At 45.0% G+C, this 13,287-nt stretch overlaps 1 protein-coding gene across 13 annotated transcripts in view; it reads right to left on the reverse strand.

Annotated features, from left to right (window-relative positions):
* Tiam2 (TIAM Rac1 associated GEF 2) overlaps positions 1 to 13,287 on the reverse strand; it is a 247,951-nt gene that overhangs the window by 5,498 nt on the left and 229,166 nt on the right. For all 13 annotated transcript variants that reach the window (XM_074071804.1, XM_074071811.1, XM_074071833.1 and 10 more), the window contains 8 exons: positions 9,191 to 9,370; positions 6,616 to 6,684; positions 5,954 to 6,079; positions 5,157 to 5,265; positions 3,406 to 3,585; positions 1,780 to 1,898; positions 685 to 793; positions 9 to 67 (listed from right to left, as the gene is read on the reverse strand). In XM_074071804.1, the coding sequence (XP_073927905.1) occupies positions 9 to 67; positions 685 to 793; positions 1,780 to 1,898; positions 3,406 to 3,585; positions 5,157 to 5,265; positions 5,954 to 6,079; positions 6,616 to 6,684; positions 9,191 to 9,370 (951 nt within the window). The remainder of the gene's footprint in view (positions 1 to 8; positions 68 to 684; positions 794 to 1,779; positions 1,899 to 3,405; positions 3,586 to 5,156; positions 5,266 to 5,953; positions 6,080 to 6,615; positions 6,685 to 9,190; positions 9,371 to 13,287) is intronic.

The following is a 13,287-nucleotide window of genomic DNA, read 5'->3' on the forward strand; positions in this document are numbered from 1 at the left end:
GCTCTTACCAATTTCTTTTTCAGTTTGCAATTTTCCTTATAAACCAGTATGACAGCTCTCTTAAAAACTAAAGAAAAGAAAAGAGAAAAGGCTTTCATTATTTTATACAAACTCTTTAAGGTTAAACTCTTGTAGAGTTGGATATTTTACTTGAACAAAGCTCTTCAAATTTATGAATCTCTAAGTTCCCACTATGCCAACATCTGGGTGAATAATGGCACTGCCTTCTGTTTTGTTAGAACCATGCAGAAGTACCTACTTATTTAAAAGCTATTATCTGAAGTAGGTCATACCATTTCTTCATTCTTTGTTTTATTGGAAGCTGAGTACATGGCATTCGTCTCAGAGACAATACTCTCTCCTTGTTCTCCCAACGCTCAGGGAAAATTAAGAGATTTTGAAACTCAGCAAACTATTAACATGGCAGGTTTCAAAGTAGCCTCAGGAGATGCATTCATGTAACTCTTGGCCTGAGCCAAGCAGCATAAGGGAGAAGAAGATAATGAGTATACAAAGTGGTGTTTTAAGTAGCTGGAGGTCGGCTATATCAAGTCACCAGCCATCACCACAATTCTTCTATCTCCTGGAAATGTGGACAGTTACGGACAGTTAGGACAGACAGGTGATGAAGTTCACTACTGCCAGTCTGTTTCAAGTTTACATTCTTTTGGATAGAATACTAACCAAATACTGTGAGTTCAAGGTCCTTTCTGGCTTTTCCCAGAGACAGAAATGGATTTAACCAAGAAACTGTAGAGTGCATCAAAAGTTCCCCCATGGAAAGTTCTGTTACCTAGATAGTAAAGGCAGAAAATAATAACGAAGATGTGAAAAACACAGGGATCGATTGTTTCATGTTAGACGATGAATGACATGAATGTAATCACTGCTAAAATGCAAGTGCATTCTGCTTGACTTGTACAGTCCTTGTCCACATGGGGTATTAAAAACAATGGAGATTTTGTAAACATGAGCTAAACATCCAAGCGTTTGATAAATAACACAAAGGTGAGGCATTTTGCCTCAGTGCACACTTTGAGCTACTCCATTTCTGTGACATAATTCTACCACGTGCCCACATTTGTCCAAAGGGCCTGCATTTACAGTCACCACAGGTTCTAGCATTGTTTACCACCACTACTTCCTAAACCTCATTAGACCCGCTCATAAAAAAGTACTAACATTGAAACTGACTAGTTAAAACTCCCGCTCATTTCTAACTTGCCGCTTTCTACTTAAACTATGTTCTTTCAAGCACAAGGATCCAAATGTAGTCATCAAACAAAAAAGAAAAATACAGAAAATGCCAGATTCCTCTTGGACTGGTTTAAGTAAGCAGATATACACCAGTGGTTGATGCTGAAAAATAAATGCAAAGGGAGAAACCCTAGATTTCTCCACATGCCGTCCCCCACCCTTCCTCCATCCTCCAGCCAGCTCTTCCCGGGTTCCAGCCCGTGGACTATGGGACTGTGTGCCCATAGGGAGGCAGGGAGGGGAGAGGAGGTACATGAGTTCCGTGATGCATCTGTTTTGTTTTCTCTGCACAGCGTATGTAACCCTATGATGACATAGGTTACATTTTTAAATCAATGTAATGAATTTTAAGTTACATTCCTATCTAAATTGTATCGTTTAATTGTACGCATTGATAACAAAACAGAAATTTTAGGCTTTGTCTCCCCCAGGAACATCCTTAGCAGATAGTCCACTCTGGAAGATCACCTAAACCCCATCCATCCAGGCACAAGACCATGCCGAGTCCAGAGCCCCACAGACCTCCTTCTCTGTGCCACTCTGCTCTGCTACCAGCTGGTCGAACACGGTCCCATAATCTTCGTAGATCTTCTGCATCTCATTGATGTGACTGGCAACTTTTTCCATTGCCTTTAGTGCTTCTGCAAAACATGAAAGCAAGTTTGTTGGTTCTAAATCCTATTCAACAGTAATAATGAAAGAGCTCAAGACTCAAGCCAGGACTGGAGGCCAGTTCTCACCAACAGCAGCAGTGTTCAGGTACAGCTCACACACCACTGTAATCCAGTCATTACAATGAAGAACAGCTTAGCAAAATCTCTTTGAAATGAGGAGACTGTAAGTAAAACCATCACTAATAATAACAGCTAACACAAACTACTCAGCACTTTCTGCTTGGCACATATCATGCTTGTGATGTGTGTGCACTGCCTTACCCCACAATAACTCAACAACTGCAACCAACCCCAATTTAAAAAAGAGAAAACTGAGGTGCAGTGTGCTTTGCAAGAGTTCTGGAGAAAAACAAGTGTGGAAGCCAGAATTCAACCCAAGACTGCTGGCCTTGGGACACCCACTCTTGGATTCTGCCTCTTCTCCCAGACCACGACATACTGGAATTGGAATCCATGAAGAATTATTTTTCAGCTGGAACTTAGAGATGTCCCTGACAATGCCTTACCACCAGGCACTTGTTTGCATTTATATATGGTGTTTATTTGTAACTTTGGATAAAATGATACTGTCAAAGTCAAAAGCAAAATCTCAGGTTACCTCCAAATTTAGTATTTTTAACCTTTTGTTCTCCTAGTTGTAGAATTTAACTTCCATATAAAAAATATTTTGTCTTCATTGCTTACGATACTAAAGTATGTTTGTCACAGAAAAAGAATAAGTTTAATTTACACTCTTTCTGGGGTTTATCACTACTAAACTTTACCAATCTGTTCGTCTCCCCATGAATTTTGTGATGTAGCCTAATTGGACTTGCTAATTTTACATGTGGAGAACAAATCACTTTCTCTCTAGTCTAAAAGAAGCATCTCTCTAGCGGATACTCTGCTCTCACAGCAGGACTTTAGGCTTTTGTCAGATTGTACATTAGGCCAGTCATTTCAGAGGTTACAAAGGAAACACATCAGCCTATACTAGAAAGCAGAACCTGTGACTAGACACTTGGTGTCAGAGTCAAGCACTGCTCAGAGATCTCCACAAGATGGCGCCTCACCCAGCACATGTGACCAGCAGCACTGGGATGGCAAACTACTGAACCTCACCAGGCCATAGGGAAAGAGGCCTGATTTTCAGTTCCGAGTGCACTGTTTACCAGCCAAGTGACCTAAGGGAATTTACTTCGACTCACCTTAAATTACCTTATTTTAAAAGTTTAGATTGAATTATCCCTCCAGAGGAACTTGGTAAAAACAACCTCACTGAAGGAACCAAGAAGTATACTATACTGTACACTCCGAAGGGAGGGCCAAATTGAGCCATTTTCACATATGCAAGTTGTAGCTAAGATGCGTAATCACAATATTGACAAATGACCCACAGAGTGCTGCTACACAAGGGAGAGATGCACGTGGTTGGTCAGCTGTTTGGAACGCAAGCAGCCTCATTCCAGCTCATGTCCCTCCATTACCACCGTACCTGTCAGGTGGTAGTGCTCCTCGCTCTCGTGGTCTGTCAGGGACACGAGCTCCTTGAGCAGCAGTGGGTACTTCAGCACTCTCTGGACGGGCTTGATGAGGTACGACTCTAGAGTGGAGGAGTGCTGCTTGGTGGGGTTCCGGGCATCCAGAAAAGCCTTGAAAGCCTTATCGGTTTTAGCTGCAAGCAATGGAGAAAAGACCCTTAAAAGAGTACAGTGGGATGAATTAAACTGTGCCTCATTTATCCTCTAACAGAGCTTCCTATCATTTCTGTAGTCTTCCTCATACTCTCCTGCCACATCAGTGGGTCAAGTACCCAATTATCAATGTGGGTTGATTTCAGCTTCAATGGCGCTGGTGAGTAAAGGATGCTTATGAGGACACTGGAAAAGTACAGTGCAGACACCAGAGAGAAACCCAAGTCACAAGAGAGGAGTGTCTGGTTTGACATACACACTGCATGGAGAGACTGTTATAGGTGGCCTAAAAAGTGCAACAAACAATTCATAAGGCCACAAAACAGTATCATCCATATTCTACACCATGCCCCACAAGAGATTCACAGAAAAATAACCAGCATTTCTTTCATCAACCTAGCACACAGAAACTAGCATTGGTCATTGCTACTTCTGTTTATTGATGAGCTATTTGAAAACCACTATCATTTTTCCTGTGAAATAAGTTGATAAGCCCTGTTGCTGTCACCTCCACAACTCCAAGCAGACTGAACTTGCTTCAGAGCTGCAGTTCCTTTCTACCAGGTGTGCCATTAGGACCCCTTGCAATGAGAACTGCCTCTGCTCAGTTCCAAGTGCCCTCTAGGGTGCCATGTGCATGTGACGTGATGCCAGTGGACATACCAGCTGCCCCTTTCACAGTGGTTGACCAGTTGCAACCAATTTGAATGAAGACAGACCTTTATATGTGGACCTACTACAAAGGCAAAATCTCCAGCATCCAGGAGATGTAGTACTGTTCTGAACTGATTGCCAGATCAAGTCAACAGTGAGCTGCTCCTTCATCTTTCTGACAAAGGAGGGAGTGGTCATTAGACACTTTTATTTCACTGTAGACCATCCATGAGAAGGTGTCTGTGGGAAGAAATGCCAATGGACTCAGAGTTCTGTTCAAAGTGATGGGAGAAGATGGATTTTTTTCTGGATCTTGTTACTCAGAAGCACTCCAAGACTCCATTTTTTACACTAGGACCTTCTGGGATACTATGAAATTCTACACTTAAACCAAATGGCAAAGCTGCATCAGTTGAACTGGTTAGACACCGAGTGTAGAGGGCTCTCTCTGCCCTCCACAACAGCGAGGGGAGCAGCACCAAGGGCAACATCGCTTTCCCGGATCCGCCCGAGACTGAATCTGGGTTCACACATGGCTTTGACTTTGGTGGTGGTGTGGTGGCACTTCATAGTGACTCATAGACTTAAGAAGGTTAACAGAACAGAAAGAACATGGTGTGTATTTCTACCCTGCCCAGGGCTAAGGCTGCAAGTTCTCAGGGGACGGAATGTGGTGAAAAAAGTAATTGAATCACAAGGTATCACATGGAAAGGAAGCATTTCTGCTATTAGTTTCACTTGTTCACTGCTACCATAACTGGAAACTTTCCCTTTAACTTCTGGCACCTTCAAGGTCAAGAACAGGGCATAATCCATTAGAATTGCACTTACCCATGCTTGTTTATTAGTAATTCAAAATACAAAAAAGATAAAACAACTATGAAAGGTATGAACTCACCTCGCTCTAGAACCTTCTGTACTTTAATATGATTTGCACAGAATCCACTGTACAGTTTAAAGTGGTCTGCATAATACAGGAAAGAGCCTCCCAGGGAAAACAGCAACTTCTAGAAAGGGAGGAGAAGTAGTCGAGTCAGTTGGCTCAATCTGTACCAGCTCTGGGCAGGCATTTGACTGCTCCGTAGCCATCCGGGTGTCAGGTACACAGCATCAATGCCTCACAAAGCACCAACTAAGGTCAGCCTCAGGAGGACAGCTCAGTTCACCCTGGCCATGGAAAGCAGCCTGTGCCTTCCCCACAGCAGACTGTTAGCTTGATGGAAAATTTTCTGGCAGCCAGGCCTTAGGGCGCAGTGTGCAGTCAAAGAAAAGAAACGATGTACAATAAAGCACACCTGACAAGGCGGGCTACAGGTGATCTCAGGAGCAAAGAAGAGTGCTGACTATCAACTGCTTGGGACGAGTGGTATTGACTATGTACTTCCTGTCCCCTTTCCACTGCCTTCTGCCTTCTCATCCATTGAGGGCTTCCTGTCAGCTATGGCACTTACAGGAGAGACAACTCTGAGCCCATTTCCTTGGCACAGGGTAGGTGCTTTTGCTTCAGAAGCAATCGCCTGGGGTTGCCCTTCTGGAAAAGTGTGTGAAGAACACCTGTGTGGTCAACAGCCACGTGCACTTACTCCAGGAGAGGAAAAGGTCACTGCCTTTTACCATGTACAGGAAAAGCAGTGCAGTGGAATGCACTGTACAACACACCTATTTTTGCATTGAATCCAAGTCTAAAATACTTACTCTAAACTGTGAGGGGGTTTCCAGAATGTTAAAGTCTGAGGAAGCTGAGATCCCATCCTCCAGGGTCTCCAGAAAAACCTTCTGAAACTCCAGCATCTCTGGCAAGCTTCCAAAAAGTGATTCCATCTACATGAAGGTCAGTGTGAAAAGGCTTTAGGCAGGGCAAGGTTGGTCACAAATCGGTCACGAGGAAGGCACTCCCCAAGAGGCGTGCAGAAACCAATCCTTTACACAAGGGCCAGTCACATGGGGTGTGACTACACAGACAGACAGCTCCAGCCCCCGTACTTCCCCACTTCAGGAAAAACAGAAAAAAAATTGATTTCTCTGATTTAACATTAAAATCTGTGCAATGAATAGTAAGTTTTGACCATACCTCCTTCTACAAAAATGGCAAGACTATCCTCCTTTGTAAATACTTGCCACTGTGCCTCATGTGGAAGAGGCCACACAACTGTCTCAGGAGGAAGCCACGCCTGGGACTTTCTAAGCAAGTGCTCTAACATTGAACTATATCCCCAGCCCTCTCCTGGGATTTTCTGAAGACCCTTCGGTCTCAGATGTTCTTCTGAAATCAGATGCTATAATCTCCTAGGAGGTCTGCTGGAAGGGGATGGGCACTATTTCAGGTCAATGTGCAGAGGGAAAGGTTTATTATTTACCTCATCTTGGGTAAGGAAAGTCTCATTCTGAAGAGGCTCCAAGTATAATTCAAAGAGGCAGCTCAGATCCTGAAAGACAAAAGAGTATCTTTAATACACATATCTCCAAAATACACTGGGGATTCCAGTGGCCCTGGCAGCAGCTCCACACACTTCCACTAGGAATGTTGACATGTATCTTACTAAAATTCTTGACCCTAAGAGAAGTTATTATTGCTCCCCGAAAGCAAAGATCAACACTTCTATGCTATCATCAACTGGGTCCTGCATTTCTTTATAGATCAGTCACCTGTTCTGTTCAGTTACCCTCTTGTTGACAGAGTAGGCTGCCTCTAGTCACTGCCTCTAGAGCTCTCAGTTCCCTACAGAGGGGAAGGTCTGGCCAGCCACTGCTGCAGGAGTGACCACAGCCACTGGTGATCTGGCTTCCACCTCTGCACCAGGAGCATGGTGACAGCTCCAGCGTGGAACAGGAGAGACAAGACCTAAGGAGCACTTCAACTTCAGGTTCACACATTAGCATAATTTCAAACTCCCAAGTTCAAATGCAAGGAAAGCACTCCCAGGATTAATAGTCATGATGGTTAAAATCTAAGCCATGTTTTGATCTCTAGGAAATGAGGCTCCAGCCACATAGAATGATGGGGGTATTTACAAAACCCATTACAGATTTTTTTCTTTTACTGAATAATTTGGAGCTAAGACTAGGAAACAACTTAGTGATAGAAAACTATCATATTTCATTCTGAAGACTGTTCAGTCCTAAAACACTAGACATAGTTGAACACAAAGTCAGCCTCATGTTCACCCTCATTTCACACAGGAGAAAGTTAAGACCCAGAAAGCCCAAAGCCCCCCAGAAACTTCCTGGTATTCATTCTGAGAGCAAGGCCAGCCCTGTGCTGCTGATGGTGTTTACAAGAAAGACCTCCCTTCCTCCCTTGCCAGGGTCCATGGCAGCTGAGATGGAGAAAGGAGCTATGAGGAGTTACTGAGCCAAATCTCGAAGAGCAAATGGATGTTGACAGTCTTAATGAGCATGTAGGATCCAGGTTAGAGTAAAGAATGGCAACAAGGAAAGTTACAGGTTAAATGTCAGCAAATGAAAGACATTTTAAAACAGTGGAGGGAGTGAATCACAATAGGCACCAGGTGCTGGTTATTTGTCAGAGAGTCACTCCTATCCAGGCTGATGCAGCTCAGAGGACTTACTACACAGAGAGCAGGAGATGCTGAGCTGGGGCTCACAAAGAGCTGCCACACCTGGGTCCTATGGACAATGGGCAGGTTTCTCACGGAGCAGGGAAAGTCGATCCTCCTTGTCTACCTGAGCACATCTACCTCAGTGTCTGCCAGCAGCACCCTGAAGTGACCCTCTGGCTGCAGAGCACGCCAACAGGAAGACAGAAAATAGTGATGACAACGGTAACTCTAACTCCACTCTCAACACTGCCGGCAAGGGTTCCATGATCCCTCTCAATATACCAGACAGGCTCTGAAGCCCTGAAAACCTCCACAGATCCCATCCCAGAGCTACCTGGAAAAAGGTCACTGTGGATACACAGGATTGTCCAGAAGTCCTGTATAAGCTCTCAGATAGCCACTCCATCTCTCCACACCAGATACGGGAGCAGACATAATGAAAAATGAAATCAGAGTCATCTGTCTAGCTTTTCTCTCTCCCAGATAGACCAAAAGAAGGGGCTTTTCCCCCTCGGCTACCTGTGACTTCACTTTGGTAAAGTCTGGGGAGCACAGCAGTAGCATTACTGACAGGAGCAGCTCAGATCTGTCCTAGGGAGAAAGAAGGTAGCAGCCACATATGTGCCAATGTTCAACTCCTAGACTTGGCACACCAGGGCTGGAAGACACGTAGAGAACACAGAGGACAAATGAGGGAGCTGGGAGGATGTCTAAAGCCATGCAGCCAGACTGGGCAAAGCCAGGCCTGGATTCTCAGCCACCACTCTGTGCCATGCTAGTCCAGTAACTGATAAATGAAGCAAATTTAAAATAGCTCAAGGCAAAGGACTGCCTGCCCAGGCTCCTGCGTTCATAAAATGTTTCCCCAACCGCTAACTGGGGGCAGATCGGAAGAGTGAATCCTCTTGACAGCTATGCCTTCATTACGGTGTGAGAACATTCCCACCTGGTGATGGACATGTCCATGCATGGCCTCCATTCTGCACAGCGAGCCCATGGCAGGGCTGGCCTAGGGGCCACCTTTGCCACTGGTCACTTGTGTATAGATTGTTCCCAAGTTCCACATCACTTAAAGTAATCTCTATCCCTTTTACTGAAGCAGTGCAGACTCCCTTCCCACAGATTGCAAATGACAAACTAGAACATCTGTTTCCATAGTGAAAGCTACCTTGGTAACAAAAATGAACCAAGAGTCTAATTTTTCCTGAGTCTTTTCAGTTCCTCCACCCTCTCACTCCACCCTCCCTCCCTGCAGTAATCTGCTGCTTCAGGGAACATGTGTCTACCTCCTGAGTGGCAGAGATGAACTGAGGCCTCCACCAACATACAACTCGCCATCAGCAACAAGGCATGAAGGCTGTACTTCCATTACCTTCACATAGGACTTCTCTGTGTCCACAAGCTCCTGGATGACTTTTCGAAGGCGGTCTGCATCAGACAGGTGGCGGGCCAGAGGCCGGGGAGGTGGGTCCTGACTTTCCCTTGGTGCCTCCATGCCTTTGGTCTCGGCGTCGTTGAAGCCCCTGCACAGTGCAGTGATCTGTTCAGCACTCTGAGAGACGACAAGAGATGGAAAGTAATGCTCAGGACACTTGTCATTAGCATCAGCTGCACCCCTGGGACACTAAGTGTCTCCACCTGGGCCCAGTACTCCATCAGGAGTCTCACATGGGCCTGGGTCTCGGGCAAATGACCTCCTACCCCTCAGACCACTCTGGTTATCATTTAAGAGTGTTGACACACATGCTTCCCACTGTGCTGTGACATGCTACTAGAATCAGTTTACTATTGAAATCAGTTGAGCTTGCTATAAAATCAAAACATTATGACTTTCTGAAGAGCACACACAAGAGACAGCCTCACCAGTCCAACCTGTCCTAGTAGACCTGACCAGCTTTCTGTCTCCCAGATAGCACCAGGAGACTCAGAAATGGTCAGGAGGCACCATGGCAACTTTAGGATGGCCTGGCCCTACTGGGCCTGGAGTTCTATCCTCAAATTTGACCATCTAGCTATGTTGACTTGTGCCAAGTAGCAGAGGTATAAGTGAAAGATCTTGAACTGGTGTAAAAGGTCCCTAAAGAGGTGGAGAGCCCATCAGAGAGCACACACTAAGCAGCAGATGCCAGAGAAAAGCCTGTTGAGGGTGAGGGGAAAGGCATGACCCAACCTGTGAGGACCTCCATGGAGGAGGATCTTAGCATTGAGTTGCCATGGCCAGACCTTGGGAGTGTGAGCCAGGTAGTAGGGACAAAACCACACAGTAAGAGATAAGAGGGAGCAGGGACTAAAAGCCTATGGTATAAGTTCCTAATTAGATCTGAGTACAAAGAGCAACCATTGGTACTTCTGCCTCAGGCTGGTTCAAGATCTTAACTGGCTCCTTCCATTTGCTTCCAGAGTTCCCAGAACATCATCAGATTACATTCCAAGTTTCTCTGGTTCTCTTCTTTCCATCCTATCCACATAGTTCCCACCTGATTATACCACATGCTGGTCTAGAAGTTTTTGAGGACAGGGACTATGTCTTTCTTTGATGTTATCCCCCATGTGCCCAGCTCAGTGTTTATTTCCCCACTCTTGCACTGAAATTATTATTGAACAACAAAGCAACATGGCCTCAATGCCAAGGACTAATACCTTCAATATCTAGCAACTCTCTGTGTCTCAACTAAAATGGTCCTTTCTTCAGCATAAATGCCTTCAAGCCTGACCTCTACCGATCTCTATCTGGAGCAAAAAGCTGAACTTGTCAAAAGGATCTCTTAGTACTAACTTAACTCACTGTCTTTGCTTGCATATTTCAGAACCCAAACAATTGACAGAAGAATGTTGGTCAACTGTGGTGGCCTGATATGTGCTTCTAAACACTCTTATCAACTAACAAATTGAATGCCTTGGAGAAAACACATGCTATTCTGGCTCACCTTCCTTCTCTGTTCTAGGCCCCCAATACATGTCTTCATAGAATGGAAAATGGAGTCAAGATTAAAACTCAACAATGATCTTCTGCCTAGTCTTTCAACTCAATGAGCACCAACTGTGAACCTGCTCTTGTCTCCAAAGAAGAGGACAGTTCCTGCCTAAGGAGAGAAAATTCTCCAAGGTTGGAATTCCCAGATTACAATCAAAGCCAGTTTCAAAGCCAACACAGGTGGGTGGAAAAAGAGAAAAAGGTAAGACGATTGTTAAGACCCAAATAGTACTTGGAATGGGCTGCCTGTGGAGGCTTCGGGGAAGAGGTGGGTTGTAATGTGGTCCTGAAGGGGGTGAGGTCTAAGGGAGAACCATAGAACAAGCCAAAGGTGCAGCGGAAAGCACTGCCCAGAAACATACAGAGCCTAATTCCAGGGGCAGGTGACACTGAGGCCCTGATGGATATCACCAGTGAGAAGCCTCGACTGCTTCTCTCATTTCGACATTGAATTTTGGTGCACAAGTTAGACCAACCAAGAATGGGGGGAATTAAGCCTCCACAAGATGTATAAAGCATGAAATAATTTACTTTCAAACAGTTCAAAACGTAAAGCGTGCTAACAACTCTCTTTGGACACACACATTTTCTGTTTTTATTTTTAAATGTGAACGTGTGCATATTTCTGGCAATGCTTCTCAGAAGATGCATATTTCTTGGCAAAATTTCAAGATAAGAAAACAGATATGGATCTTAAGGCACCAACCAGGATGCAACTTGATTTTTCAAAATGTCTCATTTACTTATAACAACCAAATTTTTCTTATTTGAACAGGCTCTGACATGGTTAAGTCATGCCCTAAAAGCCTAATTGCATGCAGAATAGTGCAACCAAAAGGTGGCATCCTTTCTCTTCCAGGACAAAAGCATCATGAAGGAATAAAAATCACTGAGAATTCTGCTCTCTCCCTCTCATTAGCAGACCTGGCCCCTGGCCCCACCTTACCCCTGCCTGGGAACTTCTGGAAGCACCATGCCTAGACCAGCTGAACTAGAATCACTGGGGCCCTATCACAAGTGTTTCTTACAAGCTTCCAAGTGACGTTAGCATGTGAGAACTGCTGGATGATTTGTCAGGACAGGCACATCTGGCTGGCTTCCTAGAAGTGGCGTGGATACCACTGATCACCCCAACCCCAGGGTCTGCACTGAAGGATGGCATCAGAAAAGCTGTGTAGACTGAGCTCAGAAGGCAGGAGGAAGTAGGCAGAAGCCCACTCTGACCCTGGGGCTTCAGGCCCAGCCTCTAGGAACTGTGCTAAAACACCCATGATGATAATACACACATATGAAATCTCTCTTCTGGGATTTGCACTACTAGGTCAGACGATGCAACTTTGCAACCCTGAAAACGAATAGTCTCCAGGGTTGTGGAATCTATATTAAGCCTACATACATACATAAAATAAGATATGACAAAATGCACCATACGTTAAATGGCATCTGGTGAAGATTACAGCTTTGCCTTGCTGGGATGTCAAAAATCACACCTAACAATGCAGTGCTAAAATAACGAGACTTCAAAAATAAAGTATCTTGCCATTTTAGAAAATCAGAATTCATTTCAAAGCACTTCCGGTAGAATTAACTTCCAAAAGGTGAAATGTTTTCAGAGTGTTTTCAATAGCAGATCTCTTGTTCAAGGTGCCACAATAGAGTGCTCAAGTGCTGCAGAGAAACTGACACCTTCTGCACATTTAATAGTGGAGCTGTTGGTGCAGAGTGGCAGTGAAGATTACCTGGAATCAAAAGGAGGCAGGGCCCCTAAAAAGACCGGGGTTATAACTCCAATATAAGATTGGAGCTGAAAGAATCACTTGGGTGACTATATAGTGATAACCACAAGACAGAGGTGGCATTCTTCATGGGTCTGATAAGCATTGTCTGGGAATAGTGACTGTTTTTGAGTCTTCAGTGTCCTTATTCAGGAAAACTCAGCAGCAACACCAATCCCAGCAAATAAATCCCAGCTCAGATTGCTAAGTGCATCTAGCAGAATAGAGAACTTGTACTTGTGAGCAACAGTTCTCTGTCAGACACACTGGTTCTGTGAAGACACACCAGCACTTCATCTTTCCCGCTGAGGCTTTCCAGCTGAAGGATAAGGAAGCTTTGGAAAGACCTTCATTGCATGAGACTTGTTGTCCTCTCTAGCTGTCCCTGCAGCACTGGCCACTCCTAGGCATTCAGCAGAGCACAGGCAAAGCAGGTTCCCCCGCCCCCGCTGCCTCTGCCCACCATGTGGTTGGAGCTGTCCTGGCCCCAGGTGCTCTAGGGATGCAGTCATCTCTGCTTACAGAGGCGAAGGCGGCTAACACACCAGGAACTGGGAAATCTGTGAGGACAATCCCCCCCCCCCCAGGAATGCTGCTTTAAAAGCAAAAGACAGATGGCCACCAGTTGGAGCACGGCGTGTGTAAGGATTCAAGAGCCTAAGGCATGCGCCTGTGCAGAACAGAAAACACTGGCCCTCTGAAGTGGGAGCCTCTGATTTG

This window comes from Castor canadensis, chromosome 1 (genome assembly GCF_047511655.1).
Source record: "Castor canadensis chromosome 1, mCasCan1.hap1v2, whole genome shotgun sequence".
Taxonomy (NCBI): domain Eukaryota; kingdom Metazoa; phylum Chordata; class Mammalia; order Rodentia; family Castoridae; genus Castor; species Castor canadensis.